The 18,094-nt window shown below is 43.6% G+C and overlaps 3 protein-coding genes across 3 annotated transcripts; 1 reads left to right on the top strand and 2 right to left on the bottom strand.

Moving 5' to 3' along the window:
- Positions 1-9,148: 9,148 nt before the first annotated feature.
- NCBP2 (nuclear cap binding protein subunit 2) lies at positions 9,149-12,762 on the bottom strand. The gene is made up of 4 exons (XM_033069240.2): positions 12,567-12,762; positions 12,301-12,482; positions 11,433-11,571; positions 9,149-10,869 (listed from the first exon to the last, which is right to left on the bottom strand). The coding sequence occupies exons 1-4, from the start codon at positions 12,645-12,647 to the stop codon at positions 10,798-10,800; spliced, it is 474 nt and encodes a 157-aa protein (XP_032925131.1). The 5' UTR covers positions 12,648-12,762; the 3' UTR covers positions 9,149-10,797.
- Positions 12,763-12,872: 110 nt separating this feature from the next.
- Positions 12,873-13,524, top strand: NCBP2AS2 (NCBP2 antisense 2 (head to head)). Its single transcript, XM_033069172.1, has one exon. It carries the CDS (start codon positions 12,892-12,894, stop codon positions 13,144-13,146), a length of 255 nt encoding a protein of 84 aa, XP_032925063.1. The 5' UTR covers positions 12,873-12,891; the 3' UTR covers positions 13,147-13,524.
- PIGZ (phosphatidylinositol glycan anchor biosynthesis class Z) lies at positions 13,517-18,050 on the bottom strand. Its single transcript, XM_033069171.2, has 2 exons — positions 17,924-18,050; positions 13,517-17,505 (listed from the first exon to the last, which is right to left on the bottom strand). The coding sequence occupies exons 1-2, from the start codon at positions 18,039-18,041 to the stop codon at positions 15,947-15,949; spliced, it is 1,677 nt and encodes a 558-aa protein (XP_032925062.1). The 5' UTR covers positions 18,042-18,050; the 3' UTR covers positions 13,517-15,946.
- Positions 18,051-18,094: the final 44 nt, after the last annotated feature.

The following is an 18,094-nucleotide window of genomic DNA, read 5'->3' on the forward strand; positions in this document are numbered from 1 at the left end:
CCCCAGTTAACTTAAATGTGTGACTCTGAGGCAGAATAGGGTATACATTTGGTGGCTCTGACATCCACAAATCAAGTCACAGCAAGGCAGAGATCTGCAGTTTTTCTGTGCCTTCTCCCCAGAAGCTCATATTTTGGCCTTAGCTTCCCATTAGGTCACCTTATGCTTTCCTCATTTTCAGCAGACAAATCTGGCTTTATCAATTAAATTCTCCCCAGAAGGCACTCACTAGCACTGCTGATCAAATTACACAGATGTAGAGAAGAGCAATCAAATGTGGTATTATTATCCATGCAGCTTGGAACATAAGCCAAATATATATATTCTTCCAAATATATGGGAGAATTTTAAGCAGTAAAGGACATTGTGCTAGCAGGTAAGCTGCTAGTGCAGAGACACTGAAAGAAAACATGGAGAGGAAGCAAAAGGTCATCAAGAAGTCACATTGCTTCAAACTCTAGCATCACTTTCAAAAAACATGGAAATTTCACATGCAAAATTAATTGACAACCTATTTTCAAATTAAAGCACATGAAACTCCACGTGAACACAAGAAAATACCTTTTTATCATAAATTCCCAAAAACCAGAACAGGTTACCCAGTAATGTGGAGTCTCCCTCCCTGGAGATGTTGCTTAAAACTTGGCTGGACAAGGCCCTGGGCAACCTGCTTTGTGCTATCCTGTTAATGCCTGCCTGATACAGGTCAATCAAGGACTTAGACAACAATTTCAGCTTTTCCTGTTTGATTTATACTGCTCCTTTAATCCGATAAATAGAAAGGGAACATTCTGTTTTCTTGATTAAGAATCACATTAAAAAGTTGCCATTTTTCTCATATTAAGCTATTGTTTAGTCAAATGCATTCAAATAGCCAATTCATTTCAGTCCTCCCAAACTCAAAAGGGATTAAGACCTGATGAAGTGCTTTAAGGACAATGTACTGTCCCTCTGCCAGGTCTCCCTGGAGTGACATTGGAGATACCAGATCACGCACAGAGGAAATGTCCCTTCAGTACAGATCACAGCTGCAAAGGTCCTTAACAAAGGCAACACTTACAAGTTCTTGATTCTTTAATACATAAAAAGGTAACTCACACACAAAAATGAATGAAATGCAGTGAAGTTGCAACAGTTGTGTGAGAGTTAAACATGAGCTGGGGAAGGTATTTCCAAGTTAGCTCAAAGTTGTCAAGCAACTGCTGACACATAATGGTAATTCAGAGAAGCCAACTTTTGCCCTCAATGATCCAGACACCACTGCCTCCAAAACGGTGCTAGAAATTAAACCTGTGCTTACAGTGCAGCCTGCTCTGAACTCTGCTCTGCTGACATATGGCCTCAGCATGCTTCCTGTCACTTTGAATTCTTCCAAGGACAGATGTGGGCTGTGCATTGGAGCAGGTTGTGTCTGTGTTCCCTGCTGCACTCAAAACAGCTGCATTACAGCTGCACATAGCATTTACTACAGGAGGAGAGGAAACAGCCAAATGCTTTTGAGACTGGAACTGGTTCCTGTTCTTTACAGGAAGGATGCCAGGCTACTTGTGGTAAACTTTGCAACCACTGAAAACAGAAAATTTGCTATCAGTAAGTGAATATATACAGCTTAGCCAAGAAATAGGGAATTCAAGAGTTGGCAAGCACCAAAATCTTTTCTTTCAGCATTGAGCAGAAGAACTAAGATGCTTAACTGGAATTCTTCAAGGAAAGTATGAATCATGCTGCTTTAACAAGAAAATCAACTTGCAATTTCCTGGCTTCAAGGGGAAAAAATCAAATATTCACGTTTCTTTTTAATACACCAATATGTTAGGGTGTAATGGAAAAAAATAAAATAAGGATAACAGTTTGGGAATAATGGCTGTCATTCCCACAGATCTCTGTATTGCAGCTGCTGACATGAGTGAAGCCACTGAGTACAGCCCTATCACAGTGACCCACCAGTACATGTCCAGAAGTGACACAGCTCAGAGCATCTCTGCTCCTACCAGAGTTAGCCCAGAACCTAACCAGCCTTCCACAAAAATCAAGAGATGCTAGTGAATTTTATAAATGGCAAACACAGCTCAAAAGACAAATGTGTTGCTATGCAGCACAGCAATGATGTCATTGCTGACATGTATGTTGCATCAGCACTGATCAATGTGGTTCCTTTTTCCCCACTGCAAAAGTGCAATGTACTCAGATTATGGAAGTGCAAATACAGCAGTAAATGCAAAAAGCTTTATGTCCCTGCTCATAGGACGTGTTCTCTTTATAAAGAAAATAACCTCACATATGTGAAGTTTCAGAACTTCAAGTGCTCAGCACACTTAGAAAAAATATTCTAATACTGCTCAAATCTAGAAAATGAAATCCTTTTCTCTTAAAAAACTATCCCCCATATATGACGACAAAAACTCTGTCCCCCATTCTCTTCCCTGACCTAGATATAGTAATGCCATGAAGGTCTCTGAATTAATTCTTCATGCACCCTAAAGAAAATCAAAGGAAAAGTGGGTCCTCCTTGTGGTATATCCAACTAACAAGTTCAGGCCCACTGAAATCAACAGTTATTTTGTTCAGAAACTAAGCTGTGAATACTCTAAAAAACATTGGAATTTCACAGAGGGGGTTTTATGTAAGTTTGCACATAGTTTTTATTAATTCTTTAATGATTTTTTAAATGTACCCAGAAATTGAATGAATAAAGGGTTCAAAAGGAACATTCATTTTGTACAGACTTTCAGGAAACTATTCTGACATTTTTCTCAACAAATGGAAATACTGTTCATGACCTGAGGGCTTTCTTTAAGGATCATAAATAGAACATTTCTTATTTGAATGGAACTAGAATTCCTAATGACATAAGGATGTTTTATATCTTCCCTCTTTCAATACCCATCTTTGAATCATGTCTGAAAAGCAACAATGTAATCCTCACAAATGCAAAACACCTTTCCTCCATTTAAAATGAAGAATTAATAGAAACTGATGCTTTACCTTTAGCTTTTGTCAGCACTATTCCTTTGCAGTTTCAGTCTCTCACATGTCTACTCTAAGTTATACTGTCACCGATAGAAGTTCTGGCAACAACATATTCAGCAATAAAAAATGTTTAAAAATAATGAATTATTTTAAAAATTAACACAAAATGCACTTTATTATATGCTTTATAAACTAGAAAATCAATTGCACCTTAGAATTTTAAAAATAAATGAAAAGTTGCTTTTTAAAAAGCCCTATTACACTATACTTATACTTGACTTTGTTTAGGTATTGTGTATTTGGAAAACACAAAGAAGCTCATTCCCTAGGATTGTAATGATATGCAGCTAAGAGAGAACTTCCTTGCTAATTGTATAGCCCAGTATTAACTCCTGGCTAATACTGAAAAAGCAGTTGTTGAGAGGCAATTCTGCATTTTATGTGCACTAATATATTCACTGAAAATCTATTAAAATGTAAAATATTAAAAACCTGAAATACAGATTCCAGTACTGTCACATTAAGTTCAATCCAGACTAAACTTTATGTGGTTGTATCTGTAAACCTCCAGTGCAAATCAACACTGCAGTGCTGCCCAGCAACTCCACTGTCAGGGTCCATCACAGCCCTGAGCACCTGAAAGCTTTGGGACTTGCAGCTTTCAGCTTTGCATATGATTTCTCCCCTCTCAAGACAACTCTGTGTCTGAGAATCACTAATTATCTTCAGATGTGTCTGAAGTTGGAGCCCTGGCTCTTCCATTTTCAGTTTCATATTGTCACCAAGCTGGGTGCTGTGCCACTGCCTAGGGAGAGCTCCAGCCTACCCAGCACTTGGCCCAGCCAGGAGGACAATTCACAGAGCACAAAGAACAGCACCACTCCTTCACAGATGACAAAGTGATTTGTTTTCTAACAGGGAATGAGTCATTCTCACGCCTGTTTAAGTTCAATTAAACATCTTCAGGGGAAAATTTATGATTAAACACAGAATCAACACTGTATCCAGGGACTGCTGATGGACGCCACATATCTATTCAGGCTTCTGGGCTTCTTTTAATGTTTAATTTTGCCTTGATGACCCTTTTGTGTCTAGAAACTGAATTATTGACACATTAGCTGAAATCTTCCCTCACTTTTCATACCTTTCCAGGCTTCTGCACTCTTCTGAAGCAACACCTTTCCTGCCAGACTTTGTAAACCAAGTAATATTTGCTGGCCATCATGGCCTTGGGTTCTGAGAAAAATTCTGTCCTGCATGTGGTTATGGACAATTATCCTGAGGAACTTTTGGAACCCCTTTCAAAATGCCCTCATTACTTTTTGTGACACTGTTTTGCTCAGCTTCCCTAACTCATTTTGAGATACAACTCAGGAATCAGTGCTGCTCCCAAAGGCCTTTCAAGAATTCTCCTGGCATGCCAGCATTTTACATGTTCAGTTTATGGAGAAATAAGTTGACAAAGTTCATTAAAACACATTCAGTACTTTAGCACTACACACAGATCTCACTGAACTCCATGGGAGATAAAACTAAGTTCCTGACAGGACTGTACCCTATAAAACAACTCATCAAAAATTCCACCATGACTTGGAGAGTGAGTGTGAGAGATCAGAGCAAAAAAATCTCTGCTGAACCTCTCCCTGGTAAGCTCAGACACCAGCACACACCTGCTCCTGGCATCTGTGCAGGATGGAACTTTGTAAGATTGCTACTTGAAGGCTTTTTCACATTAATAAGGAGATTCCAAAGATCAAATTCAGCTGGGAATTTAAAGCAGAAGCAGAAGTGCAGATTTAATGGGAAGAAGTTCTTTTCAGTTCATGGAAACATATTCCTCCTCCTACTGGAGTATATTCAGAGGAGGGGAAAAACCCCTAAAAAACCCAAACCACAAGTCAGTCCTTTCCCAGCCTGTACAAACCTTCAGTTCTACGGTGCTTGGTGTTGTGAGGCATCCTACACATCAGCAACCTTAAGGCACTCTAACTCTACTGCTTCAGGGTGTGTACAAGACCATTCAATCAGTCACCAGACATTTCTGTTTCAAGCACAATTCTAAGATGTAAGAATTTCTTCAAGAAACGCAGATGCTGCCTTAGCTGCAGAGTGAAATGAGACCCTTTCAGAACACAACAGCTCCTCAGCTGACTGAGAATCCTGGCAGCCCCCACTCACCCTGGAGCCAGACACGGCTTCTCACGACATCTTGTGGCAGCAGGACCAGCTGACAGGGCTTTTGTCCTCAAAAACGTAATTTAAGATGTGAAACAATGATGTTGCAGAAAATCAAACGGAAAACAAAAAGCACCAACTTATAATCAATTAATTTGAACAGAATAGCAACAATTTTCAAACCAGGAAAATTTCCCATAAAAATAAATACACAAAGTATAAAACAATAGGAGCATTATTTTAAAGTAATAAAGTCAGAAAACTGAAACAATCTAATGCAATTTGAAGTGCACGTCAGCTACAGATGTACAACTATAATAACACAGGTATATATTATTAACACTTAACATATTCTCATGTATTCTAACTAGAAAATTAGAATTTTCTTTGTACTTTGTTGCATCCAGGAGGAGATTGGTAGAGAAGGGAAAAGCTTAATTGTCCAGAAACACAAGGACAAATTGACTCAATCAGGCTAATTTATTCTGATATTTATATTGCATGCAACTGGATAAACAGTAAAATAGCAAATCTTATTTCCCATTTGTTCTCAAATTATGTTTTGAGAAAAGATGTCTTTTAATTATACCTGAAAAAAACAAAAACTGTGGTTCAAAACTATTCTACTGCAAACACATCAGTCCCAGAAGAATTAACAGATGGTCCACCTTGAAAAATAAATCAGAGATAGTTCTAATTAAATAAATTAAACCCAACAAAATTATTTAATATATGGTCTTATTTTCATTAATATCTTCATCAAGGCACACAAGATTGCTTTCTCAGTCATTAACTGAGTAAACCTTAATTCACACTGTTTTTTGATGGAAGATATTTCACTTTCTCTCTGTGCAACTTGGTGCCTGAAATCCTGACTCAGCACCTAATACAGCTTCTGGAACAGAGGCAGTTTTTCCTGTCAGGGCAGAAACAACTGGCTTTGCCTAGACTTGGTTGGAGGATAACAGAATAAAATACCAACAGGTTTTATGTAGTCAGAGAAGAGCACTGGAGGACAAAGAGAAAGCCTCTGGGATATACAAGCAGAACTGCAACTCCTACTGAAAGTCATGAAAGGGTTTTCAAAAGCATTTGCTGTAACACCCTCAAAGCAATAAAACCCTACATCAGGAATAACTCGTATTTGTCCTTCAGATGTGAAAAAAATAATAATCTACATTTCATTCAGGTCATGCACACTGAGATTACTGAATCTACTTGTGCGTCTTCTTTACTCTCACCTGTTACTGTGTTGGGAAACATTAGTTAGCAAAGACAGCCCTGTCTGCACCAGGACTGAGGACACCAAGCACCTCATCCACAACAGGCCTGTCACACACAGCATTAGCATCCTATGAATCAGACAAAAAAATTTTAAGATTAAAAAAAAGGGCATTTCCTTTTTTTAACAGGGATGCTCAGAAGCAACAGGCATTTAAGTCTGCAAAGTCCCTGAAGGACTACTGTCACATTTACTTCAATTTATAATCTGCTAGAGACTGAAAAACAGAATGTTGGCCCAAGATTTGCTGGCAGTTAAACTACAATTTATGTGAAATTGTGAAGCATGGATTTGGCATCTGAAGCATAGATTGAGTCAAGCCCTCCTCCAATATCATGGGTGTGCCTTGGCAAGATGTGAAGAGGTTGCTGGGAGCAGAGAGAGGTTACCACAGACACTGCATATTGCAATATCCAGTGGAAAAGGTAACTAAGCTGTTGCTAAACAGAGAAACAGCCATGGGCTACAAAGCCCCAAATCCTGACCTCCATTTGCCTGCACTCTGATAAATGGTCTATAGACTTCTCCTTGAACAGGTTTTGGGTCATTTCTGCAACCAAACCGTGGCAAAATCTTGGCAGCACAAGCACAGCCCCTGCCCTGCTGCCAGCAGCCGCTCCCCTGCCGGTGGCGATGCCACCACCAGATGCCACCACACCTCACCTGTGCCCCGGGTACTCCACACTCAAACTTCATCCTCCTGCTGAAAACATTCGCATCACACCTGAACTCAGCTACTCCGAGCTGCAAAGAAGAGTTTGGCTTCCTATTTATCTTTCTGTTTGTTTGTTTGTTTGTTTTCCTGGAAAGAACCCAAATAGACACTCAAATGGCCTTCAGGTGGAAGCTAAAAGAACCTTTGAGAACAGTATTACCTCAGTGAAGTAAACCACATCTTTGTCTCAGAAAGCAGTTTGGGAAGCAGAGTGGCAGGAAGGTAATCTTCATAAATTGTGGAACTCTGACACAAGAACTGATCTCTCCTGCTTTCAGAAAGGAGTTCCTCAAGATCAGCAAACTTCTCATGCAACTCGGTCCTCTACTGGCAGGGTTGAAATATACTTTGTATTTCTGTGCAGTTACATAGTCTTAATGCACAAACACTATCATTTCATGGATTCAAAACCACTATGTTTTGAAGCCCAGGATACTTTCTCCCCATCATCTCCACCAATTTTTTGATACATCACATACAGTGGTATGGCCCTGGACTTACCTGAAAGTACCAAATACACTCAGCTAGGAGCAGAAACCTGAGTGTACAAAGAAAAATGCACACCCTGCTTTGTCTTCATTTATATGCTCTGGCATGAGGTGCAACCCGTGGTTTAGAAGCTCAAATAGATGAGCTTATGAGCAGTCCCTGTGGACTTCATTCCTTTGACTAGGATTGTTTTTCCTTGAGAGATGAAATAATGAAAAATCATGCCAATTTTAGTAGTTTTCATCAATCATTTCCTTTACAAGAAGCCTAATCTGACAAGATGTAGAAGATGAGGTGCTGGATATGAGCTTCAATAGTTTCAGTATTTTTTTCAGAATTGTCTGTGTAGGAAGGACCATTAACACCAACAGTTGTTGTGTCTGCACCAACCTGAGCAGGAACTTGTCTGCTGCACAGGGCAGCAATAACCTAACACACAAATCTCCTTGGAATGAGCCTGCAGTGTGATACTGCTAACATGATTATTGTGTCAGTCACTGAAAACAAATGTTTCTGATGCTTTTACACTCCACTGATTTTACCCTGCAATACCAAAACTCAAATGCTGTGAGTACAAATCTTATTTGCAGCCACTGCTGCCTAAGAGAAGCATGTAAATCACCCATGAGCCTGTACCAGTCTGAGGGAGAGAATGAAGCTGTCACTGCTTTAATTTCTAACAGCTCCCTTCCATCAGGCATATCTAAGTTTCCACTCATATTCTTAGCTGTTGTTTTTTTTAATGGATACAATTCCATAAAAGTAGCTAATTATGATGAACTACTCAGAAACACTAACACAGAGCTTGAACTTCCATTAGTGTTTATAATTGTAATGAAGTAGCTTGTCCAAGAAACATGGGAGATTCTGTCCCTCTGAGACAACCTCATCACAATGCACCAGCATGTCAGAAAGCTGAATAAATCCCCAGAGAACTTTCAAAGACTTGATTCAGTTCCTTTCATTAAGCACTAGATTCAGATCTGATTTCAATTATGGAAGGCAACAGTCAAACCACGTTCAATTTCTTCTATACCCGCTTTTGAGATTCTAAGAGTTCACGAGAGTTTATGTGGTTTTAAATCCCATTGTGATTGGTAACTCCCAAAACAGAAAATCTGACTTGAAAACACACTCATTTCAGACCCACTGCACATAAGCAGCAAAGAACAGTGACTGTTGTGACAGGCAATCTTATTACCACCTCCATCTCATTTGAGAATGACTTTTTGAGAAGTACTGGCAGTACTTACAATAAAAAATAATTTTAAACCTCATTTTTATAAGGAAGATGACCTTGAAAATTACTTCTTACACAAAGACTTTTACATTTACTTCATTATCAATAAACAGTTTCTGTCCTGTAATCCAAAGAAATTCAAACCATAATGAAGAGCATTACCCAAACACCTTTAAGAATCCAGGTAAGAACAGAACAAGACGGAAAATCCAGCCAAAGGGAAAGAATATTCATTACTTCCATCTTAAGAGACTAAAATGAAGGATGTGACCAAGAGTCTGAATACTGATTCTGTTTAAAAAAAAAAAAAAGTAACAAATCATTTTAATGTTGCAGCTTTATTTAAAAGAAAGTGACTTTAGAGTTTTTGGTAACATATTTTTTATATAAAATTGATACAATGAAAAATAAACCTCAGCAGTATTCTACAGCAGATTACAGGCTGTAAACTCATAATCAAATGTACTATATTGGAAAAGGTAACTGTTCAAATCTTATTTGCAGACCAGCACCAAGTGATCCCAAAAGTCTAGTTTTAGTCTACATGACAAAAAAAACAAACCCACACTTCCTAAGTAAGGAGTTGTTCAATCTCACTTGTCTTTCAATTTACAGTAACAGTTGTGATGAACTCTATGCAAGAAACACACCAAAACATCCTACAATACCTTCAGTGAGTAAAGATCAACTTTTGTACACCGCTGAAAGCTTATAAGGATCATGGACAACAAGGTATTTGCACAAAACTTTAAGAATTGCCATTTACATGGAACTCAGAAGTCAATGAAAAAACTCCAAAGCTCTGTAACAGTTCTTTATAACTATTTTCTTTCAGGAGATAAATTTAATTGATCTTGGGATCATATTTTTTAAACCTATGTCTGCAATACATCAAAAATCCAACACATCAAGTAGTATGAATAGCACCCAGTAGGCAAAGAGAAAAACCAAAACACAAGCTACGCAATCCTGAAATTCTTTTACCATTCTTATCACATGCTCAGTAGAAAGCAAGGCTCCTCCCAAAACTCTTCTGTTTCTAAGTTGTCTGAAATCAAGCTTCTCAAATAGAAAACCTATTTTGGGAAGAAACTTTCTCATTATAAACCCAGTTTCACAAACATCCCATTTTGGGTGTAACTTGGCTTCAAGCAACCCTTACAGGCACAGGGAGATGCTGCCCTCAAATATTAAGGCTGTAGAGAGCTACCAGAAGGGACAAAATACTAATAGTCAAACTGTGAAATAATAGTACTGTAATTCTTGCATTTGCTCTTCTCTGTCATGCAATCACAACTATACTTTGTAGAAGATACCAGAGGTCTGTTTCCTGCTCTCAGCTCAGCTGCTTCTCAACTTCATGATTCCTGAACTCAATCTGATTTGTTTTACCATGGCTGTTCATGTAAATGTTCCAGGGACAGCACCAGTGGAAAAGGATGCTAATCCAGTAACCCCAGAAAACCTGCAATTTAAAAGTCTTCCGTAGAATTTGAAAAATTTCCCTAGAAATTCCACTTTCTCTTCAGGCTCTTTGCCTTTTGCTTTCATCTGTGAAAAATCCACCAACCTTCCTTTATCACCACTCTCCACCCTGGAATACCAATGTAAACAAAACCCAGTAGAATAATCAAGTTTTGCCAGACAAAAAAAAAAAAAAAAAAGCACCATAATGTTACATCTTTGCTCTTTTCAGTAAGTTATAGCAGCATTTCGAGACCAAAGCCTCAGCATTCCAATGCTTAAAGCCTTGCTCCCAGGTCCTCTGCAATGCTTTGGATCCTGGTACTAAAACAGAAGAGGTATTGAACATAGGATGTTCTCACAGTACGTGGATAGGATTTTCTGTGAATTGTGTGCAACAGAGCTACTTTGTGCCTGGGGACATTTACAATGCAGATTTGGTTCTCTTGTGAAGCTGAGGAGTCACTGGCACTGAACAGTTTTGCCATAGCCACCTCTTCCAGCATCATAGTCTTGCCGATACTCATCTCGGACCTAACGAAGGAGGGAGAAAGGAAAATCCAGAAAAGACAAGGAAAAACGATTTTTCAAAATTTGTTACACCATTAGAATACAGTCATACTGACATCACAACGCCTAAGAGGCTACACAGAACTTACTGACCAAACAGAAGGCAAAGTGCCTCATGCAGAAATCCACAACACCATAAATCAACTTCCTCTTTCATCATGTCTGGGGACTCTAATCAAACACAGTGCAAGCAAGGATGGCCAGCCTTGGGCTTTGGCAGTACAAGCCACTGCCACCTGCTCCATTTGGGGTAAGCCAACTGCTGTCCTATGTGTTGCTGACAGCCCCTTACATTTTCTGGGCTCACTTAAAGGCATTATCTCCCCAGGCAGCCAAGAGTTGTTTCTGCAAGTACTTCTAGTGAAATTTATGAAACAGTTATTTATACCTAGTGGAGTATACTGCCATTGATCAGATGTCTTTCAGTGTTATCTTAATCAATGACTCCTAAACTGCTATTTCTGAAATTGTTCTCTGTTTAGCAAAGTCACCAATCCCTTAAAATCCCAGGCTTTACAACAACTTACCTGCCCCCCTGATCTTCCACGGCCATACTGCCTACCCTCCTTAAACCCTGCATCCCAGTCTGTCCTTATGATCCTGTCATCAAGTCTGGTCCCGTTGATGTATCGCATTGCATTTTCAGCATCTCCTCTGGCATAATACCTTAGGATAGGTTAATGAAAAAAATGGACTTCTATTTTCACCACATGGAAAAAAGAACAGTGCCAAATCAGCTACAAAACCAAGTCTTTGCTTGAACCACTTTTATGAAGCTACACCAGCTACTAAGAAAACTGCTAGCGAAAGGGAGGAGCATGAAGCATTTCAAGCATTAAAAATACGTATATTAGTTTAAGTTTGTCAACCATGCTGACATTTAACAGAACAAAGTTCTCTTGCTAAAGAGTGGGAAGCCCCACACACGCTCTGTTCACGCTGCAAACTTTCACCTCTGGTGAGTTTACCGGAACCAGTAACAGAATGATCCTCAGAAACGTGCACACAGATAGGGATGAAAGAAGCCAAAAGAAACTTTACGTGTGTGTTTGTACAAAAAGAAAGACCTTTTTACCGGCAGGTAAGAATATGGGTTTACCGCAGAGGTCGACCACCTAACAGATGCCTGGGTTAAAGTATCAAAGTGAAAGCAATCTGCTGACCCCGCTCGACATGCAGTGTATGCTCGAATCACAGAATCACGGTTGGAAAAGACCTGTAAGACCATCAAGTCCAACCGTGAGCCCAATATTGCTCTCTCACGTCAGGGTCTCCCACAGACACTTCAGCAAACGATTAATTTTACCCTCGGAGAACTCCCCCGTGACTCAGAGCCTGCAGTGCAGAGCAGTTCACTCACAGCCCGACCGCTCCTGCCACCCCGGACAAGGATACTCCACGAAGCAGAAGCCGCAGGCGGTTTTCTTCACTTTGTCCAGCCCCATGATGACCTTCTTGATGTCGCCGCTTTTGCCGAAGAGTTCGTGGATCTGCTCCTCCGTGGTGTAGAAGGACAGGTTCCCCACATACAGCGTGCAGCTCTTCCTCAGCAGCCGCTCCTGGTCGTACCGCGTCCCCTGGGCCGCAAGGACACAGCGTCACCTCACGGCCCGGCCCGGCCCGGCCGGACCGCGCGGCGCCCGCCCCCGGCCGCGGCTCACCCGGAAATGCTGGTCCCGGTACTGGCTGAGTTCGGCGTAGGAGTCGCTGCGCAGGATGCTCAGCGTCCCGCTGCAGCTCATGGCGGCGCTGCCCTGCCCGGCCCGGCCGAGGCCAGCCCAACCCAGCACGGCTCGGCTCGGCTGTGCCCAGCACAGGACGGACCGACACCACCCGGTCCAGCCGCCTCCCGGCGTCTTCCCGCGCCCCGCGCACGCGCCCCGCGGCCGCGCAGCCAATGGCGAGGCGGCGCGAGGCTCTCGCGAGCGCAGGGGGCGGGGCGCGCGGCGCATCTCGTTTGGCCCGGGTGTCGCGAGAGCGGTGGCCATGGCGCTGCTGCGGGCGCTGCTGCTGCTGCTCTCCAGCCCGCGGCTCGTGGAGCGCCTCTCGGAGTCGCGGCCCATCCGCGCCGCCGCTCGGGTCACCGCCAGCGCCCTCACCCGCGGCCAGCGCGACCTGGCCCCGCGCCTGCTTCGCCTGCGCGACGCCTTCCTCGCCGAGCTCAAGGACGGCGCCCGCGCGCGGGGGTGGCCGTGGCCGCGCGGGCCGGGCCGTGGCGGCCGCCCCGGATCTGCGCCGTGATCGCCGCTCCGAGCGGTAGCAGCTGCGGACAGCGCCCGGGAGGAACGGGAACCGAGCGCACGGAGCGCGCTGGAAACGGCGGGAGAAGGGCCCCGGGCGCTGGTGACAGCGGGGCCCCGGCGGTGTCCAAGCTGTGGATGGCGAGCTGCGGACTGGACGGTGCGTTCCACATGGCATGGCCTGGACTGACTCCTCGGGAAAGCATGAACACGGGACGCTGCTCCTCATCGCTTTCATGGATTTCTATTTCAGACAGTATACATCTTCCGCGGTTCTCAGGAACAAGCAGACTCGCTTTATAATCACCCACAATGCTGTGAAGATTGTCACTTGAAGTGCTGATAAAGAACTTGAAATAAAACCACAATTCTCACGGGAGTACCTGTAACAATGTCTGTGTATACAGGAGTAATACTCTATATTTGATACAGTTTTGTTACAAAAAGGGTTTTAAGTGTTGATGATGTGCACAGGATAAGGGACATCTTACACGAAGGTAAAAGGGATTCAGTAGCTATCCTAAAAGCACACCCCAAGTCTATTGTAGCAAGAAAGGTTTACAAGGAAAAAATGACCAATAGAGCCACCCTGCATGAAAATGGGAATACAGATACACAACTGAAAAGGATGCATCTATCATGTGTAATGCAGTGGGCAGGTTTGCTTAAGATGCTGATGTGATGACATCTGTGACACTTCAGCAGTTACCCTTCCTTCAGAGCACGTGTCACTGTTTGATCCAGCCGAGTACAGGCTCTGTTAATGGGGAGGGTCATTTCATTCCTTGTGTCATCCCAGGTGAGAAGAACATTGTGCTTGGTGTGAGATACAGTTTCCTGCACTGCTGCTAAAATTAAGCCTCCAGCAACAAAGACAGGTGTGCATGGATGGAGAAACTGCATCTACAGAGTAAATTCAAAGGTCTGGCTGGCAAAACAAAAGTAGTATATTGTTAATCTGAACTGCTATTCGTAGTCCAGATTCTCTTGCTGGCTCTCTGCAGGTTACCTGTGCAGTGATAGAAGTCACCATCCCATGGGCTCCATTACATCCCCCCAGAGTTTCAAACTGTACCCCACCCAGACTGCCAGAATTTGTAAGTTTTATGAAAATAAAATTCAAGATTTAGGCTGTCTAAGAAAGCTGAAAATGGGAAGCAGGACATGGAGTACCAGATGTGGCACACGGTTGTGTCGTCCCAGTGTAAGAGAGCAAAAAGAAAATTAACTTGGAAAATACATTTGCTGTCACAATGCTTTCACAACTACTTACAGGACTTTGTGAGTCACCAGTACAAACAGACAGGCACCTTCTCCCCCTGCCTCCCCCCAGACACTCACCTTTAATTTACAAGCAGCCAGCAGTGAGGAATCAAGGATGTGGGATGAGCATACAGAGAACACAAGACAAAATGCTTTACAAGAGACAAAGAGCAATGTTCCCTAAACATCTAGGTCAGTCACACATTCATTTTTCCTAGATTCTTCTTGGAGCTTGGCATTAACCTGTATTATTCTTGTCTCTGTTGAAAACCTGGGTATTAAGACCTTATATAAGGTTGTGTGGGTGAAGAACTGCCAAAAGCATTACCACCTTTGTGAGCAGAAATAATTCAAGTGTCAGATTGTTTCAGAGAGAGGGGCTTGATCTACAATGCATGTGCCAAGTCAGGATGTTTTGGATCCAGTTCTCGTAGGCAAAACTACAGACTGTAGCTGAAGCCCAGTTACTGGTGTTCAGTTTTGAAAGAGACTGCTCTCCTGTAGAAAGCCAGGATATGAGCTGTCATTCCCACGGGGAGCAGTTAGTGCGCGGGAGGGGGGCAGGGGATGCGGCTCCTCCCTCGGGGCTGCCTTCCCTCCACGGCAGCAGAACCGGGGAATCTCTGACCCTGTGCTGAGCCCGTTCAGAGATGCTTCTGGTCCAATGGCACGAAGGATCAAATCCCTCCAGTTACCGCTTTCTGTCTGCGCAGCTCCTCGATCCAGCTCCCGCAGGAGCTGCCGTGTGCTCTGCCGCGGTGGCAGTCGTGACAGAGCAGCGACAGCTGCGGGACGAGCGGCAGGAGCGCGCAAGGGAGGAGTGCCCGAGGTGCAGCCGCGGAACACCGCGCACGCTTAATGCGGCCCCAGCGCTGCCCTCCCGGGTACGTGGGTAGCGCGTTCACGAGGATGGAACTGTGGCAAGGAAGGCTAAACAGGCAAAGCTTGGATTTTAGGATTTAGGACAAGTACTTAGGCTGAAGCATCCTCCACATTCTAAATCAGATTCCACCAGATCAATGCTGGGGATTTTTCAACACGGACCCACCCAAGGCAGTGGAACAGTACTGTAACTGCATTTTGGTCTAATGAATTTTTAAGAACATAAAGATTACTGAGTCAGACCAGCTTTTGTCTAACCCTGTAACCTCTGTCCAGCAGCTGAATTAATGCCTGTTATCAGTAAACACCCCACAGTCCCCAAACCCTGTCAGAGATTATAAGAGCTTTCAAAAATAAATCTCACATGGAAATAGCTAAGCTTCAATCACAGTTTTGATGGGCTCCGATTTCATCCTCTCTCATCAGGAGAATTACGAAAGTTCATATGAAACACCACAGGGCTGAGTAAGTAAAATTTTAAGCAGGTTCTATCCAGAACTGGCTACCCTAAGAGTGTGAGGAATGGGAATAAAGAGATGTGGGAGAGTTGTCAGTGCTGAAGGGGGGGTGCACAAAAGAGGAAGGTCCCACACCACCATCAGAGAGCACCCAAATAAAAAACTAAAAAGTAAAAAATTAAAACTGTGTCCTGAAGTCTAAAGGCTCTGATGATCTCTGTTTAGCTCAAGGATGTAAAGTCCTAACTGACTCTTCCAATTTCCACTGGATAGGACAGATATTTGTGGTGGGTCTTCCATTGATAAGTGAGGAAATATCAAAGTCTCGTTGAATGAGATGCCACATTTTGTAATTGTGTCTCTGACTGTACCAGGGATTATAATAAAGATATGACAGTCACTGCAGGTAAAATTGCTTGCTCGCTGCTTTACTGTCTGGCAGAGGGCTTCTTCTCCAGCCCCAGCCATGTCAATGACTTCCACATGCACGTCTGTCTTCTTGATATTGAGCAGAGACCTCGGAGGCATGTAGGTGTGTGCAAAGAGCAGAGTGTAGTGCTGAGGGTGGCTCGAGGACACTGGAGAATGGATGAGCTGCTCCAAGTGAAACAAACAGGGAATGAGCCCTCCCTGGTGTAAGCACCCGAACAGAAGTGCCCCCAGAAGGTTGAACAGAACAATGAGGAGTTTCCATTTCACAGCTCTGTTTGCTGATGCGCTGAACAGCACCAACGGCAGGATGAGAGGGATGAGAAACCGAGGCTCCTGGTGACTGAACAGGGAGAGAAATGCCAGAGGAACAAAATAAAACAGCAGCAATGCTGGACTGCCCTCGGGATGCACCAACAGCCCAGGCAGCCCACGGTAACACCATCTGAGCAGCATTAACTGATGGACATATTTCTTTAGCATTTTAAAGCCAGCACCGATGGCCAGAATATGTAAGATCCCAAACAACATTACTCCATTGACTGTAAAATGTGTAACTCGTGGGTGACTTCCATGCAGTGCAAGATTATGAGGATTAAGATTATAGCTGAGAAAATTGAAGGGGGTTACTACCATTTTGTCATGTAACTGAACTATTACATCAATTACGCTGCTCTTGTTAGTGCTGTAGAGGTTGTCTAAGCTCACAGAGGTAAAATAGAAGGTGTCAGCAGTTATGAAAACAAAAGCAGTAAAACATGCACATAGGATAAACTTCAAAAAGTGGTTTATGAGAGTTTTAATGCTCTTTTGAGAGTCAACAATTAAACTGGTCCAGTAAAGCAGGGGCATTAGAGCAAATGCCAGAAAGGTCGGCCTGTTGAAAAACCCAGCAGTCGTTATGACACCTATGAGAGAGCTGCTTGTAGGCTCTGCTGAGCTGCCACTGGACTTCCTTGAAGAAACCAGTACCATGAGAAGGGCAAAGAGAAGTCCTTCGAGTGTGTTGGTAAACGTTCTTGTATAAAACACCAGCGTGACATATGATCCAGCAAGAAGTACCAGTGCTTTCCATGGATCTGCTTCCCAGAAAGGGGCCAATCGATAAACACTATAGTCGAGTATGAAAGAAAAGATTGTAAAGAGCAGGCGAGGAGATACAAGGAGAGTGTAGCTGTTGATGCAACTTGAACATATGTCCAACTGCTGCAAAGATTTGATCAGCCAGTACATAACTCCTGATGTCATTAATGGGAAAACAGCTGTTCTGCAAGGAGAGCTGGAAAGGAACTCCCACGGATAATAGACCTGAAGGTTTAAAATATCTCCTACAAAGGAAGAGAAAAATACATACATAGATAATACATTTTATTCAGTAATTCTGCATTAGGGATACTACTTGGTATAAGAAGTATCACAATACAGAGCAGCTCCTAAACTTTTGAAACTGGCGTCAACCTTGACATTTTTAGGAGTGTACCATTCACTTTCACAAAGCATCGAGAAGCCTGTTACCGTGATGTGGTTCGAGGCGCCACTCGCTGTGGACAGCACAGCAGGAACGCGGGAAGCCGGCCAGCCCTGCGGACCCTGTCCTGCCCGGCTCGGGGACTCGCCGTGTGACAGAGCGGGGTCCCTCGGCAACGCCCGCCCGGCCGGCGATGCGGGACGCGCTGCCCGTGCCCGCGCCGCTTCGCGTCCCCTCGAGCCCGCGCGGGCCCACCCCGTCCCGGCTGCACGCCTTACCTGCCATGACCTCGGGTGCCTGGAAGAACTCATCGGGATGCAGGTACCCGCTCTGCGGCAGGAGGCACCAGCCCGCCCGCAGCGCCGCCAGCAGCGCCCACAGCGCCCGGGCCACCATGGCGGCCCCGGCCCCTCACGCCGCGCCACCAGGGGGCGCGCGGCGCGCGGCCG

Source organism: Catharus ustulatus, chromosome 10 (assembly GCF_009819885.2).
Source record: "Catharus ustulatus isolate bCatUst1 chromosome 10, bCatUst1.pri.v2, whole genome shotgun sequence".
In the NCBI taxonomy this organism is placed as follows: domain Eukaryota; kingdom Metazoa; phylum Chordata; class Aves; order Passeriformes; family Turdidae; genus Catharus; species Catharus ustulatus.

Bases quoted from the DNA above. Each gene is read 5' to 3' on its own strand.
- NCBP2 (XM_033069240.2), bottom strand. From the start codon at position 12,647: ATGAGCTGCAGCGGGACGCTGAGCATCCTGCGCAGCGACTCCTACGCC. The intron at 12,483-12,566 runs GTGAGCCGCGGC...CTTGCGGCCCAG, and splicing joins ACCGGGACCAGCATTTCCGG to GGGACGCGGTACGACCAGGA. The intron at 11,572-12,300 runs GTATCCTTGTCC...ACCTATCCTAAG, and splicing joins TGCGGCTTCTGCTTCGTGGA to GTATTATGCCAGAGGAGATG.
- NCBP2AS2 (XM_033069172.1), top strand. From the start codon at position 12,892: ATGGCGCTGCTGCGGGCGCTGCTGCTGCTGCTCTCCAGCCCGCGGCTC.
- PIGZ (XM_033069171.2), bottom strand. From the start codon at position 18,041: ATGGTGGCCCGGGCGCTGTGGGCGCTGCTGGCGGCGCTGCGGGCGGGC. The intron at 17,506-17,923 runs GTAAGGCGTGCA...CTTCCTTTGTAG, and splicing joins GGCACCCGAGGTCATGGCAG to GAGATATTTTAAACCTTCAG.